The sequence below is a fragment of the Neolamprologus brichardi genome, chromosome 16, assembly GCF_056152115.1.
Source record: "Neolamprologus brichardi isolate AB-2024 chromosome 16, ASM5615211v1, whole genome shotgun sequence".
NCBI lineage: Eukaryota > Metazoa > Chordata > Actinopteri > Cichliformes > Cichlidae > Neolamprologus > Neolamprologus brichardi.
Genome location: NC_142119.1, coordinates 8,972,870 through 8,989,697, shown reverse-complemented (window position 1 = coordinate 8,989,697; position 16,828 = coordinate 8,972,870). Strand labels below are relative to the sequence as shown.

General features: G+C 41.4%; 3 protein-coding genes across 4 annotated transcripts in view; all 3 read left to right on the top strand.

Moving 5' to 3' along the window:
* The window catches only part of cryl1 (crystallin, lambda 1), a 30,335-nt gene extending 26,012 nt beyond the window's left edge, over positions 1 to 4,323 (top strand). For both annotated transcript variants that reach the window (XM_006793616.3, XM_006793615.2), the window contains exons 8-9: positions 1,891 to 1,997; positions 3,813 to 4,323. In XM_006793616.3, coding sequence (XP_006793679.1) covers positions 1,891 to 1,997; positions 3,813 to 3,914 — 209 coding nt within the window. In that variant the 3' untranslated portion in view covers positions 3,915 to 4,323. The remainder of the gene's footprint in view (positions 1 to 1,890; positions 1,998 to 3,812) is intronic.
* Positions 4,324 to 4,853: 530 nt separating this feature from the next.
* gjb8 (gap junction protein beta 8) lies at positions 4,854 to 8,152 on the top strand. The gene is made up of 2 exons (XM_006793617.3): positions 4,854 to 4,983; positions 5,713 to 8,152. Exon 2 carries the CDS (start codon positions 5,746 to 5,748, stop codon positions 6,532 to 6,534), a length of 789 nt encoding a protein of 262 aa, XP_006793680.1. The 5' UTR covers positions 4,854 to 4,983; positions 5,713 to 5,745; the 3' UTR covers positions 6,535 to 8,152.
* Positions 8,153 to 8,869: 717 nt separating this feature from the next.
* On the top strand, positions 8,870 to 14,912 carry gja3 (gap junction protein, alpha 3). The gene is made up of 3 exons (XM_006793618.2): positions 8,870 to 8,948; positions 9,502 to 9,563; positions 10,600 to 14,912. Exon 3 carries the CDS (start codon positions 10,633 to 10,635, stop codon positions 12,049 to 12,051), a length of 1,419 nt encoding a protein of 472 aa, XP_006793681.2. The 5' UTR covers positions 8,870 to 8,948; positions 9,502 to 9,563; positions 10,600 to 10,632; the 3' UTR covers positions 12,052 to 14,912.
* The last annotated feature ends 1,916 nt before the right edge of the window (positions 14,913 to 16,828 follow it).

Genomic DNA, 16,828 nt, shown 5'->3' with positions numbered 1-16,828 from the left:
GTATTGCAAATATAAACATTCACCATATGTTTTCTGGTCGTTGAATAAGGTTCCACTCTTTGAAAATGTGTTGAAAGAACTATTTAAAACTGAGCCCCCTGATCCACCTTAATAAAAGTCATGTGAAGTAATGTAGGCACATCTCTCCCCCCCCCCCCCCCCCCCCCCCCCCCCCCGCACCACACTTGCATCTCTCTGCTCAAATAAGGTTTTAAAAATCTAGTCTTCACCTACTACGCTTATCACAGGAATGTCAACAAACCATACTGCTGACCCTCTTTATGATATGTTAAGCCCGGTCGTTGTCATTGTTATGGGACCTGTGTTTCCTCTTTGATTGATCATTAGCTGTGAGAGGTGCTCCTTTTTCTGCGTCCAATCTAGGACACACTATATATTTTATCCACAAACATTTGGTTGCAAGCTAGATAACCCAGCAAGCTCATGACATGAACTCTTATTAGAAATAATGCCTGCTGGTATTTTAGGAGAGAGTAGCAGTGAAATTGTACAAACTGTCAGTTTATAGAAAAATAAATCCAAGATCTCTTTAAACTATTATAGGTAGTAGCATTATATACATTAATTACATGTTATTTAGAGGGCAGTGGATACTGCTTCCCATTTCATATATACATGGTATGATTTTCATACTGCATAACCTCTTGGTCTCAGGCATTAGTCACATCCCACATTTTGTTTTATTGTAATGACAATATTTTATTAATTATTCTAACCCTACAGTTAGATATAGGAGTCTTAATCATATAGCTCCCCCGTTTTAATACTTCTGTGAGTAGTAATGTATAGTTGAAGTATGAAACGTCCCTTACAAAACCTGCAAACTTTTCTGTTTCTCTGTCCAGAACTTTCATCATCACACTTAGTAGCTACTAAACGTTTGCTATTGTCCTGAGTGCTTTGTTTCATAGATTTTTACAGGCTTTAAGCACAGAAACCTCACTCAGTAAATCTTCTGATCTTCAGTCGGAAGAAAGCTTAAAGGGAGGTGGAAACAAGGTTAAATAGATTATTTCTCACATTGGCTGAACCTCGAGTGCACCAAGGCTTAGTAAAATAGCATTATTTAGAACTGTGAATCATGCAAAGCTGTTCTAATAGAGTCCAAGAATAAGATTGTGGAGCTGCAAATGAGCATAGCAATCCACTTTAAACAGCAACGTGTAATAACGCTCAACAAGGGGCTGGTGTTAGACATTTCCACTGGCATATACACACATGTAACATACTGGATACTACCCTAATCCTTATAAATACACTATTAAACTGAAGCTTGTAGTAGCAGGCTTCACAAACCCATTTATTTTAAACTTTCACGACAAGTCAGTCAGTGATTAGCCAAAATGCGGTCTGCCTACATCACAAATGAGTCACTATAGGTTAATAAATGAGAGAACAGCTTCAATGAACAGTGCTAAAAGTTAAATTAACACAGAAAGTGTCAAAGCAGGATCTAACTGTTATTTATGAGACATTTAACATTGAGAAAGAGAAAACTCATTACTTAATATTACTGGTTCTGAAGCACTGAGATAGCAGCCCTGCAAATGAACACAGAAATATAGAGGAGCTAGCATGTCCCTTTTCTCAAAATATCAAGCGTGTGTCAAACGTTTAAACCAGCAGAAGGAAAGCATTTAGACAAAAACAAATTTCCAGTTGGCACCGCAGCCGCACCTGTGCCCATCCCCTCATAATCTAGAAATACATGTTTCTGTTTCTGTTTGCAGTTACATCACTTTCACTTTGTGTGACTTTACTGCCTTTGAATCTTTGTGGTATTTTAAATAAAAATGATCTACATTCATTATTTGAAATGATGATCAACATGGACTTCCCCATCACTGAACAGCTGTGTCCTCCCCGCAGGTTTGGAAGACTACATGAGCCGATATAGTGAAAATATAACAAGGATGCTGTCTTCCTTTGGGCCTGTGCCGGACTTCTGTGGTGAAGCAGCCAAGAGCGTCATTAATGTAAGTGTGATGGTTACAGAGTTGTATTTACAGTGAAACCTTCTCTCAATAAACACACTCACTTATGATGTATAAATATAAACTACAACCATAACCCAAAATCATGTACTTGAAAATACCTGAAAGATATCAGTGGATGAAACCAGGAAATGTTATTGGTGCAGTCTAAAAATGTTTTGAATAAGTGACAGATCTGCTCTCAAGAGTAATGGAGCCATACTGTTGCACTATTTAAACAATGTGATCTGGCATTGTCTTGCTGAAATCAGTGAGACCTTTGATGCAAACGACATGTGAATGGCAGGAAATGTTTCTCCATAATCTGTATGTATCATTAAGCATTAATGGTGCCTTCACAGATGTTATGCACACCAACAGGTTTTGATTATGTGTGTGTTCTTAAATTGTTATTTTTCTCTTTAGCTCCACAGAATTTAGTGTCTGTGATTTCCAAAAAGTATTTCAGTTTTCGGTTCAAGGAGCACTTTTCCACCTTGGACCAGAGAAGCTGTCTAAATTTCTGGATTTTGCGTGCTGCAGCATCAGAATTTGGTTTTCCAGCATGTCACAAAGCTCAGATCATCTCAAGCTGGTTTCTTGAACGTGACATTGAGTTCACTGTGCTTAAATGACCTCCACAGTCACCAGATCTCAATCCAAGAGAAGACCTGTGGGATGTGGTAAAAAGGGACATAGATAGATGTGCTGCTGACAATCTGCAGTAATTGTGTGATGCTGTCATGTCAGTATGGACCAAAATATCTGGTTAGTGTTTCGATACAGTGAAAAAGAGGGTCCTTGTTTTTCAGGGGTGTTCTTGAGACCTTGCAGTGTTTTAATAAAGTGCCACCTGAGCCCCCAAAGAGCAATTCAGTATTCAATAGGCTGCCAAGTTTTTTTTAATAAATAAATAAATGTGTGTTAATTCAGATCAAAGACACGGAATGTCTATATTAATATACATATCTTAATTTATTATTTTCTTCATTATTTATTGTGTGTTTAGTTCTGGATGACTGAAATTCAGCAGTTTCTACTCACCTCTGAGCCATAAAGCTTTCTCCTAAGTAGAAATTAATTGGTCACATGCTGTCACAGGCGGTTAACATGTTAGCCACAGAAGGTCATCTTGTAAGGACACCCTGAGCTGGAGCATTAAATAGTTTAAGGTGGACTCGTTTGCCTTCTGTGATCACAAGAACAAGGGCAGCACTGCATGCACATTGATCTGTGCAAGTGTCGGCCATGGATGTCACTGTTTCAAAGCTAAGACGTTATTAAAAGATTATGATAAATGGCCCGTATTTATATAGCGCTTTACTTAGTCCCTAAGGACCCCAAAGCACTTTACACATTCAGTCATCCACCCATTCACAAACTGGTGGTGGCAGCTACATTGTAGCCACAGCCGCCCTGGGGCGCACTGACAGAGGCGAGGCTGCCGGACACTGGCGCCACCGGCCCCTCTGACCACCACCAGTAGGCAACAGGTGAAGTGTCTCGCCCAAGGACACAACGACCGAGATTGTCGGAGCCGGGGCTCAAACCAGCAACCTTCCGATTACAAGACGAACTGCCAACTCTTGAGCCAGGATCGCCCCAAAAGGATATTTAGTTTAGCTTTAAGGCTGAGAAGCTTCATTTTAAAATGAACCTACTGTTAAAAAATAGAAACTGTTCATTTTTTCTCAGTGAGCAAACGTAAAAATTCAGCAGTTGAGCAAATAGTTATTTCCCCCACTAGACATGTCCGAAGTCCTAGATGGCAACCATTCCACTTTGCTCACCTAGCTTTTCCTTCTGTGCCGTCCACAGGAGATGTACGAGCTCATTCCCTGTGACCAGCAGCATCTGGCAGCCAGGCAGGAGAGGAGGGACCAGTTCCTCATGCGTCTGGCCAAGCTGAAGAAGGACTAATAAGCTCAGGGTTCAAACTCAAGAAAAACAACTTAATTAGGTAGAAATGTGATTGTTGAGTTCAACATATAATGAAGACCTTTTTTTCTTTAAACAGGCATACCTTGACTGAAAAACGGCACTTTTTTAAAATGAGTAATGATCAATCTTCCTTATATGATGAGTACTAGCAGTATTAGAACATAACTCTGGATTGCTACTCCTTATGAATACAATTTTAACCGGTCTTTTGTTTTTTCTAAATCTACAGCACGTTTTAACTTTTACTCTACATCTTGGTTACAAAACCGACTGTGGTAATATGTGAAAAACAATGATCTCATTCAGCCACATTAATGGTCTCTTGTGTAAACAAATTTCTTGAAAATGTGAATCAGTGTTTTGATTAATAAAAAAGAACACAATAACGCATTTATGTAATTGTTTTGATAGCCACACAACAGAAAGAGATGAGTGTTTTTGTGATCCTGATAATGAGGAGAAATTAAATAATGACATTTCACTACATATTTCTGGGTTGAGTACTCTCTGCTGACTGCCACCATGTGCTCGCATAACTGTGACGGGTAAGTTCCCAAATCGTAAGGAAACACATCAGGAGGGCTGTGAAAGATTTAAATTTCACACTGATATAGGTCCAATAGTGACAACCATATATCACACTCTGGGTGTTCTAGTGCAGGTTTGTGGCTCTATAAACTATGAAATATTGTATTTATATTGTAAATATTTTATATATATGTGTGTGTGTGGGCGGGGGAGGGCTACCTTTTGTTATTATTAGGTGAAGTCACATTAACATTAAATGCGTGCGTAAATTTTAATTAGAGACTAATAGCTCTGCTGGTTGGCCCCGCCTCGAGCTTGGCCCCTCCCTCCCAGTTTGCAGGAGGGATGATGGATAATCTGTGTGCGCCTCACTCACTACTTATAGACAAGACAAGTCGAGTCTGTCCCAAACCAGCCAAACCGATTCTACTGAGACGCACAGAAGAGAACAGGACTGATTGTTTCCCCAGCTTGGTGGAAGCTTAAAAAAATCTGTTTAGGATAAACTCCACAAAAACAGGTGAGTTTAATTTCAGTTCGATCTGCTAATGCCACCGCAATATTCTGCACAAAAAAGTGAAAATATATTTTAGAAATAATGTGTCGAATTTAGATATTTTAAAGTGTTAGCTCCTTGAATGATCTGTTATGCAGCAGCTGCTTATTTAACCCGTGGGCCCCTTCAGTCTGAGTGCAGTTGGTTTAAGCTGGCAGATGCTAGTCTGAGGTAGGAGTATGAATTAAGGAGGCGCCGGTGACACTGGTCTTCCCAATACTTTTCAGTATACTGTCAGAGTGAGTTTGGGGCTCTTATTTTCAGGGAAACGAGTGGTTGTGTATTTTTAGATTTTTGTGAAATTTTTTTTATTTTTTTTTTAACTACAAATACATATTTTTTCATTTTGCTTGCAACATTATTTGGCTGCTAAAATGCCCTTTAATTGCATTAAAACCATAGATCCATACAGTTTGCTTTCCCGTCCTCTTTTTGACTCTGTAATGCCAACTCTGTTATACACCTTGTCATGTGTAGCCGAAAATGTAACCTTTCAGCCCTTTAAAAATGATTTAAAACCCCACAAGTCATCCACAATATATGCATCTGAAAAATAATGATAATTTTCTAATTGCACACACACTCGCACCTTTTTAACAACATAAATATGCCATAAAACAAGGCCACCAGCAGGTGTTTTTCTCCAGCACTCTGGATTTTTCTAGCCTTTTAACTTTCTGCTGAATTCCACAGGTTGTCTCAGCTTCCGGACTCCTTTTGGCCGCAATGAGTTGGGGTGCTCTCTACGCCCAGCTAGGTGGCGTCAACAAGCACTCCACCAGCCTGGGGAAGATCTGGCTTTCTGTCCTTTTCATCTTTCGCATCACGATTCTGGTCCTGGCTGCGGAGAGCGTCTGGGGGGACGAGCAGTCAGACTTCACGTGCAACACGCAGCAGCCCGGCTGCAAAAACGTCTGCTACGACCACTTCTTCCCCGTGTCGCACATCCGCATGTGGTGTCTGCAGCTGATCTTTGTATCCACGCCGGCCCTGCTGGTGGCCATGCACGTCGCCTACAGAAAACGGGGTGATAAGAGGAACATGCTGGCCTCCAATGGCACTGAAAAGATGACAGATACTGAGCTGCAGACGCTAAAGAAGAGGCGCCTGCCCATTACAGGCACTCTGTGGTGGACCTACACCTGCAGCTTGTTTTTCCGGCTCATCTTTGAGGGGGGGTTTATGTATGCGCTCTACTTTGTCTACGACGGCTTCCAGATGCCCCGGCTGGTGAAGTGCGAGCAGTGGCCTTGCCCCAACAAGGTGGACTGTTTCATCTCCAGGCCAACTGAAAAGACCGTCTTCACCATCTTCATGGTGGGTTCATCTGCCATCTGCATGGTGCTGAATGTGGCCGAGCTCTTCTACCTCATTGTAAAGGCGGTCATGAGATGCATGACAAGGTCCAGCAGGAGGAAACACACTTACCCAGACAGCGTGACACGGGATAACAAGAAGAATGAAATGCTGCTGTCTTCTTCCACAGATTCATCCAGCAACAAAACCATGTGTTAAAGAGAGACAAGACAAAGTGTATACTGTAAATCCAACCTCACGAGTTGTGTCTACGTCTTGGTTACTGGGATTTGTCTCACGAGATAGTGAAACAGCTTTGGAGTCTGTATAGTTGGGGTTGACTGTAAGGACCTGACTGAGTTCTCCGAACAAACACATTGCCAGATAGTAACGTAAAGAATAAGACAAGTGTCAAACACTGAGTGGTTACAACCATTTTACTGTCCACAGTTGAAATTTGCTTGAACGTGGCGAAATCTGCCTGAAAAATGAGCCTACACTGACATCTAGTGGTGACAGTGGACCCTTAACGAGCACAAACGCCTTCACAACAGCCTGAGTGATCGATTTATCAGAACAAATGAAGTTTTGAGAAGAGAAGCAGAGTATGTTTAGCTTTCAGCTGATGTTTGATTTCAAATGAGATTGATTTTAAGTTTACAGTACCTGATGTGATTACGCTTAATGAATCAAGTCTGATTTGTCTGTTTTAGAATGAAATCACTGATCTTCGCTGTTTGATCAACTTCATAGGTTCTTTTTGGGGGGTTGTAAATGTTTCTTTACATGTGTTAGACGACAAAAAATTTCACACGTGCATACCATTTCATTCAAAAATATGAAGAAGGTATATGTTTGTACTGTATCAGATGGTTTTTTCATCTACTGCCAGCAAGTTGAAGAATCCTCCTGAACAGATCATGCTGCACACATGTGAATTATTTTCTGTGAAACTGAATTCCAGACTGGATCTAATGTAAAAGAAGGCTGAAACCAGTGACGTGACACAGGAGTCATGATACTGTGTACTCTTTTAGGTGTTAGGATTTCATGTTTTTCAAGTTTATAGGGTGTAGGTTTAATTTACTTTGACCATTTCACATTCAGATAGGGTTCCTCCTCATTCACCTTGTGACTTCCAATCCTGCTTTTTTGGAAACACCAGAAGTCGCTCAGCCCCAGATCTGCTCCTGTGTTATTTGAACTTGCATTGTTTTTCTTGCAGTGTGTACTGACCCCAGCTGGCTGTATCAGCTTTCAGCATGTGCCTTATTTTAGCCACCAGACTAATCACTGCTAGGCACCGTGGCCGTGAAAATGTCTTTGTCCTTCTTCCATCCAGGAATAGCCGAGCGGGATCAGTCAGACTGTTGCCAAAGTGTTGGTTAGACGTGTCGATTCCACCATAATTAAAAAGAAACCACAGTGAGCTGTATACTGGTGTTACATAAGTGATGCAGCTGGGACCAAAACTAGTCTGTGTGCCTGCTCTGCACTGACCTTTGACTTCTAGCTTTCTGTAACAAGCCTAATGACATTTTCTGATGCTACATATGTTTTTTTTTTTTATAACAGCGATGTACTTTCTATTGTTTTTATGGGATAATCCTGATTATTCCTATTTCAACATGTTGTTATTATTGTTATTATTATTATTATTATTACAGTTTCTATTAGTCTGCCTTTAAAAGCAAACTGCACACTAATGAGCAAACAGCTTTCTAAGAAGAAATGATTAAATCTGACATTTTTTATTATTATTATTTCACTTGCACTTTGATCCTTCAACTTATTTTGCTCTATGAGACTTTTTTTTTTAATTTTTAAATAAATCTGTAAAAACAGACCTGTGTGCATTATGTGCAGTTTTATTTACTTTACTGAAATTTGGGATAAGAGGGGATTTTTTTTTCCCACACTGGGAGAGAATCATCTTGCCTTACACTCTCTGTCTTCTCCTCCACATTTTGCTCTTTATAACCACATATCAGGTTTTTATTAAGTAACGTTTGACTTGGACAGATTGTAGTGTGTCCACAGGATCGGCCTTTTAAAGACCTCACGGCTATTTAATGTTGCCTGCCTCCTAAAACGAGTAACTATTACTATTTTCAGCGCCCGGGGGTCATAATTTGGGAATGTTTCTAAACTTTTGGCAACTTTTTGCGCACGGTTTTGTGGAGGTTGGCAGGGGCGTGGTGTGGCCGGAGAGGCTGATGACTCTGTGGATTCACTCATGGATGGTCACGCAATGTGACAGCCCAGTCATGGCTGGAAATGAGCGGTAGCTCCGTTTAACCGAGCCTCATCTCTCCGACTCCGAGCCTCCTCCAGAAACTAACAACAAGAAAGAAAAAAGTTTCCCTTGCGCAAAGTAACAGGCCCCGGAGAGAAGTTTGTGCATGAACGAGGTTGTGAGGCCCGCATTAAAAAAACGGGAGGAAAAAAAAGTTTGTCGAGCTGTCAGAGAAGTGACAAGTTGAGTGTGGGTGGGGGGTGGATCAGGGACACAGAGGGAGGGTCGCTTCAGCCGCGGGAGGTCCACACCGCTTTTCAACGCACTCCAGTGATGGCACCAATGATGGCAGATGGATTTGCGTTTCGTGTTTAAGTATGACATCTCCGCTTTAAAGGTATGACGGATAAACACCACCGTGGCTATTTTCTTGCACTAAAAAGGGAGTACAGTAAATGAAGAACGGCATGTTATCAGGTAATTAAGAGTTGCTTCAGTTTTACCGAACAAGGGGGGAACAAAAAGGCTGTCAAAGCTTAAAAGGAGTCTGGGGACTCTGGCACACTCTGCATTGTCACTCTGGCAGGTAGGGCTTTGTATTTGAACCCGTCTGTTACATTCTTCACCATCTGACACAAATGCCACAAGTAGCTGTGGAGCTGAGGGGAGTGAGGTTTTATTATTCTTTTAAGTTTTTGCGGGTTTGTCACTAATAAGTCATCACAAGGTCACAAATGGAAAGCACGACTTTCTGATTCTCTGGGTGTAACTGCTGCAGTTTCCCCCAATAAGTTTATATTGATGTCAGATAAATGGAAACAGTGTTTAAAGAGTCTGACCGTTTTCTGAAACAGCCAGCAGTGTTTTAATTTTCCACCAGAAGATTTATTTTAATGTATTTCTTACAAAGTCTTGTGAAAGTTAACATGTTGTTTTTTCCTCTCTTCTAGGTGTCATACATATTGTGAACCCTAGTCGATGGATTTATTACCTTTAATACAAGAATATTTTAGTAAGTTTACCCTCAAATGAGTGTGTGTGTGTGTGTGTGTGTGTGCGTTTACGCTGAATATGTTGCATGATTAGGGTTCAGTGTACACAACACTGTCTAAAAGGCTCTACCTGCCACGTGTTTGTCTTTAATAAGCCAGTCTCTGCATCTGAATTCGCTATGCTTCAATATTAAAATGTAGTTTGAAACTTAAGCAGCTTAACTCTTTATCAAGCAAAAGAGCCAAACCCAAAAGCTTTAACGATGTGAGGATGTGGTGCTGCTTGGTGAAGGCGTCGGGTTAGGACTGGGGAAATATACCAGCTATTTTCTAATACATAAGCAAATAATTGTGATTAACCAGAGAATAAATCATATAAATCACTGCTTTCTTCACTTTTTAAAGTTTTTGAGTTAAAAATAATCTGTAATTTACCATAATATATCACACAGATACTATACTAGACTTAATAATTTTATTTTTAATCTCTTTTTATTCTGGTGGTTTTATTATTACAGTTGTAATAGAGAGAGAGCGGGACGATGGTGTGTAGGATGTGTGTAGACGATGTCAGTTTTTGAGTGTGTGTGTGCGCGCGCCCTACTAGACCCCATCTCTGTTTTCGAACATCATAATGTTGATCTCAGCACATGCCTGCTGTGCAGTGGAGCGAGCAGGTGAGAGAGAAAGAGAGAGAGAAAGGGAGTGAACCAGGGTTCAGTGACAGAGGTGGCCTATATGGTATATGAGATGCTAAGAAGCAGCTGCTATTGATCTGTTATCTATTTGTGATGTCTGAACTGGCAGATTTCTTTAAGGACCACTTTCTGCTAAGTGCTTACAAAACAAAATGTCAAGCTTTGCTCCACGTCCTTGCATCCTCTTCTCTGATTGCATGTGCAGTGTTTTAAATGTGAGGGTAAGCCCTTGACACCTGTTGCACTGACAAATGTTAAGTTGTTCTAAAAATCCTAAGCACCTCTTTAACTTCCACTCTCTCTGCTTATTTCTCCTCTTTTTGTTTTTTGGCGCCCCTTTCCTTTCTCCCCACTCCAGCCTGTACTTTCTCCATAGGCTAATTCTTGAAGCATGGGCGACTGGAGCTTTCTGGGGCGGCTGTTGGAGAATGCTCAGGAGCACTCAACGGTCATCGGCAAAGTCTGGCTGACTGTCCTCTTCATCTTCAGGATCCTGGTGCTGGGGGCTGCGGCCGAAGAGGTCTGGGGTGACGAGCAGTCCGACTTCACGTGTAACACCCAGCAGCCCGGATGTGAGAACGTCTGCTATGACGAGGCCTTCCCCATCTCGCACATCCGCTTCTGGGTGCTGCAGATCATCTTCGTGTCCACGCCAACCCTCATCTACCTGGGCCACGTGCTGCACATCGTCCGCATGGAGGAAAAGCGGAAAGAAAAGGAGGAGGAGATGCGCAAGGCAAACAAGCTCCAAGAGGAGAAAGAACTCCTGTATAGAAACGGTGGCGATGTTGGAGGAGGAGGCGGCAAAAAGGAGAAGCCGCCAATCAGGGACGAACATGGAAAAATCCGTATCAGAGGCGCGTTGCTGCGTACCTATGTGTTCAACATTATTTTCAAGACCCTGTTTGAAGTGGGATTCATTTTGGGCCAGTATTTTCTCTATGGCTTCCAGCTGAGGCCCCTGTACAAGTGTGCACGTTGGCCCTGCCCCAACACCGTTGACTGCTTCATATCGAGGCCCACTGAAAAGACTATTTTTATTATATTTATGCTTGTGGTGGCTTGCGTGTCTCTTTTGCTGAATTTGTTAGAGATCTATCACCTTGGATGGAAGAAAGTTAAACAGGGCATGACCAATGAGTATGCCCCTGAACGTGAGTCGCTGCGCCACGTCGACATTGCAGAGCCTGAGTGTTTGGCCTCGGCCTCCAGAACTGCCCCATCCAGCCCCAGCTACCCTCCCAACTACACAGATGTGACGGCGGGCAGCGGGGCGTTCCTGCCGCCCATGGGTCCAGCCGCCGTGCCCTCGGCCGCAGAGTTCAAGATGGACGACCTTCAGCAGGAGGAGTCCCTCCAATCCTCCCCCTCTTCCCACTACTATATCAGCAACAACAACAACCACAGGCTGGCCACACAGCAGAACTGGGCCAACCTGGCAACCGAGCAGCAGACTCGGGAGATGAAGGCCACCTCCCCTCCCCCTTCCTCTTCTTGTTCTGCCACCAGCAGCGACAATGAGCAGCACCAAAGCGTTAATGGTGCTCTGCTCCTACCCACCAGCAACACCACCAGTAACACCAACATCACCAACGCGACTGCCAACGCTGCCTCCAGCGGCAGCAGCCCTGGCGACGCCTCCAACGCAGGCAGCTGGGACGGAGGAAAGAGCGAGCAGGACGAAGGCCACGTCACCACCACAGTGGAGATGCACGAGCCTCCGGTAATGGTCAGCACAGACCCTCGGCGGCTCAGTCGGGCCAGCAAGAGCAGCAGCATCAGGGCCAGGCCAAGTGATCTGGCTGTCTAAATGCATTCAGCCCGTTCATGTCCCTTAAAGCCCTCTTGAATAACATGCCACTATCCTCACCCCAAACCCAGACACGATCATGAACATGTAATAAGCAACAAAACAAACAAACAAACAAACAAAACAAACCATGAGACAGGAAAGCAAGAAAGTCAAGAGAATGTTTAGGGCAAATGTGAAATGACTGAACCACTAGCTGTCGTTGATTTAGTGCAATCGGTGAGTTGCAGAGTAGTTGAGGCAAGGTTTGGTTTTTCTTGATTAATAGTCTATATTTATGCACACAATATGTGACCATGCACTTCTACAAAGTCAGGAGCCTCCGGTAACAGCAATGGATGGAGTGAAGGACATTGTGATCTATTAATTTGACATGAAAATGGACACATCTCACCAACATGTTTGATTTGGGGAGAGGGGATCTTCTGGTGTTTCTCTATTTTTTTCCTTTTTGTTGAGCCGCAGGGACTAATTATTCCAAATGGAAGTGGTCATTGAAGACCGGTGACTGGATATGTTGAATATTTTTATCTGGAGGAAACAGAGATAGCTGATGTTAATGCACAGGGCACAGAATGTGGGCAACTTGATCATAAATCTCAGTCCACATTTTTATCTGTTTTCATTGTCAAACTTGCAGCACAAACGTGCACGGTGTGCTGCACGGCATGTCGGGAGACCCGGAAGCCATTCTGCGCTTCCTGAATTTTACTGACTTGACTTATTTGTCGTGTTGAGAGTAATTCATCCTCAATGCATTTGTACATGACGTTACATGTATTGTGTTCTGTGTAGTTGTCCATGCCAGCACGTGTAGCCCTACAACTCACCGATTCACTGACATATTTGCGTGGCAAAGTAGGCTAGCTAGGTTCTACCCATGATCCTTTTAAAAAAGAAAAACAAAAGTTATAATGACATGGAACAGATAGGACGTTACTTTGGAAACTTTCAAAGGGTCCTGGGATTAAAGAAAAATAAGTGAAGCGTGGACAGGATATGGGTTAAAAATGCTGGTAAGTCTTTCTTGCTATGTCCAGAGTACATCTGGGTCTCTCTGAACACCGCATTGCCAGTAAACCGGGCACAAAAACAAGGAAAGTAGGAGTCCCTTACGCCTCCCTCTGTCAGTGTTACCTTTAGTCAACATATCTGAAAAGAAAAATGCTCTCAGCGAACTGCACAAATATAAGATAATGATGCCTTCAAAGTCTATAAAAAATGCATGCATGCCACTAAGTGGTACAAAAAAAACTTTATCAAGATTTACCTTGTAAATTCAAACACTCAGCCTCCCAGAGCTCCAGAGTTGTAACCATTTTTGTAAGATTGTCGGCAAACATTTCGGCCCTCAAACCCACTCCCACCTTTTTAAAAAACAGAAATCCCCCACGCCTAAAGATTGAGAGCAACTTTGGTCATTTTCTTTTACAGTGAATTGAATTTTACTCATAAATTGCATACTTGTAGTAGTCAGTTTGTGATTGCAAAACAGCTATGACTTAAAAAAAAAAAAGAAAAAAGAAAAAAAGACAAGGTGACTGGCGTTGGGCGTCTCAGAACGCCGCAGGGTGCAGTCAGCCTCGACTGCTTCTATTTTGTTTTGTTCATCTTGATTCTTAGAGACCTTTAGAAACCCAAACTTTTAAACTGAACTCATCATTAGCCGCAGTCCTCTGTTCCTGTTATGTCTCTGTGCTGTTTGGTTTTGTCCACAACCCAGGCACTCACTTTCAAAAAGCTTTTTTAACTTTACACCAACAATAATCTGCTGTATTTCCTGTGAGTCCAACACCGGGGCAGAGTTCACACAGCAGCACTGTGTGAAAAGTTAACCATCTGCATTGGAGATATTGCACTGGTAGAGCATAACATCATAGCTGATTACTAATATGTCTGTAGGAACAGTACTTTTCAGTGAGTTATTGTGTATTGGTTAATACACTGGAGTAAGAGCAGTGCAAAAAATGTTGTCTTTTCATTTGTCAGGGTGGTGGTGGTGGTGGGGTTACAGAATGATGGCACAGTATGGTTTGAGATTCTCAGCGCCCACAGGAGTATCATGTGTGATACTGTATCTTACTTATTTAGCTTCTTTCAGCGCACATAGAGACTCGAAGAAGAGAATATATAGAATGCGTAGATTAAAGCTGCCCTTCCAAATCCACGGTTCCCATTCAAATGACAAAGACTTCTTTGGTATCTGCATTTACAACGTGGTAGTAGATTTGCACATTTAGAAAACAAAACTACTTTTCTGCAGGGCTCATGTTGGTAGCAGTCGAGTGACAGGGAGAGAGCAAGACGCCAATCTTTATGATCCTCAAAGGGAAAAACATGTCTTAAACCAAAGCGCAGTCACTCTTCACAGAAAATGTATTATTAAAGATTTTATCTCAAGCTCAGATGATGATGAGAAAAACAATACAGTGGCGGGAGAGAGAATAACAGCTGGGGTAATTTTCTGTTTGTTTACTCAGTATGTTCTCACAGAACTGTCGGGACTCTGGTTAGACGTCACATCAGATGGCTCCAATGTTGAGAGAATGTTAGCTGGGTAGCTGGCCCTTCCCTAACCCTGCATACAAAGCCCTGACAGGATGTTTTGTTCGAAGCCTGTGATCCCTGTGACTCCTCCAAACTCTCTCCTCTTATGTTTCATGCAGAGCATGATTTCTCTGGCTCGTCAGGGAGTCGGAACCATCTCACGATGCTCACAACAGCAACCTGTTTTCAGTGCTGTCTTAAATAAGAGAAGTGCCTTGTGTATGAATTATTTGTTTGTAAGAACAAGATGATGTAAATGTTCATTTACCTCAAATGTTTACAAAACTGTTACTAAATAAATTTTTTGTACCATATTTATTGCTCTTTTTGCTTTACATGATGAATGAAATCAGCTGCAGGCTTCAGTCTTGGACTGGGGTCATGGAGTGACAGAGGACGTGATTTGTCCTATTTTTAAGATGATAAAATACAAATAATTAATAAAATACTTCATAGAGTCACTTTGTGCTTTTTAGGTTTCAATTTAAACACATTTGTTCCAGTCTGTCAGAACAAATGAATCTGAAGATCACAATCAGAGAGCTAATTATTAGCTTTTTGTCCAAATGTAAAATCACTTCCAGAGGCCCATTTCCAAATCACCTTATGTAACAGGGTTACATAGGTTTTGATAATTCTTGGTTAACTTAGAGAAACTTGGAGAAACACTTTTTTCCAAACTTGGACAGAAATGTCTTGTCATAATGGGACAGACAGCAAAACTGGAACCCAATGTTAGACTTCGAGGTTTGAATTTTGGGGGAAAGATTTCACGAGATGTTTACTTGCTAGGTAAACTTCCAGGATTTTTTGCCCTTCCATCCACCCCCTTTTTTAAATTTAAACCTGAACAACACAAAAGTCACAAGATGACAAAAAGTAGGAGAAATACACCCCCTCCCCCCAGCCCTCCCTTAATTGAACTGGTTTTATGGTGTAAACACAAAAAAAAGTAAGACACTTTTTTTTTAACAAATGCAAATTCTACAAACTTTAAACTCAGTTTAATCAGAATTTTATCAGAAGCACAGTCTGGGTTTGATCTGCCACTTAACCTCAACAGCACTACATTCAGTTGTCACACATTACTCATCAAATAGACTCATTAGGCTGACATTTCTAAAAGTCACGGTCAGATGGAATTCATATATCTTCTAATAAAAGTAGAATGACAAAACAAAATACGCATGAAGTCCAGAACTTGCTTTTTTTTTGGATATTTTAGTCCGCCGTCATGAGTGCTTGTAGTTGGCTCAGTTATAAAGATCATAAGGATCATTTTCAAGTGTTTTCCTTTTTAGGCTATCCTCAGTTTTATGTATGTTTTTTTCCCTCCTCCTTTGTCATTTCCCATACTGCCGGCTTCCTGTTTGTTGCTCTTTGACCTTCAATCCTCCGCAGTTCACTCCCTCACGCTGCCTTCCGACAGCAAATATTAAAAAGTGGCGCTGACTCAGAGTTACTTCATAACCACATCAAGAAATAATTAAAATGACACGGCTGTGTTAGTCTCGCACCTGGGAGTCAAACATCTACCGCAAACACTTTCTGCACAATTACAAGAACTGAAGATTTACAACACTGTGCGATGCATGATATTGATGGGTGGAATTTACAGCTCAGTGTGAACTTCCTTTGAGATCAGTGAGCAAACATACAAAGAGAAAAATGCGGACTTAACGAAATGTGTACTTCAAATACTTTTAAGTAAATGTGAAGGGATGCACATTTGGGTAAATGGAGGTTGTAATTAATGGCCTTATATAGACCTTTTTACATAATATTACTCAAATAATAATTATTTTACAAAGAAACTCCTTTAATCTCAGTGCTAAATTTGAGTGGTCCTGAATAATTTCTGAAGGATTAATAGTGATATCTAGTACCCAATGAGAGCCATAGTACACATGTCAGTTTCTAAAAGCTTAGCCTAAGGCATAATTATATTAAATAATGATATATTGATGATATTTAAAAGCTTTAGTCATAGAATAAAAGCTGAATTCTTTATTTGGGACTCGTGTCAACTAAAAAAACAACAAGGCCTGTGACATTAGTGAAAATCTGCCTGATGGGGTGGTTTTGTCCAGTGAAAATTTTGGATAAAAATCTTTATATTTGATCAATCTATTGTAATAAAATAAGCAAATTCACATGTCTTTTAAAATTTTTTAAAATATTTGAACTTTTAAGGTTATAAAAAGGTCTGACACTCACACAAACTTCTTTA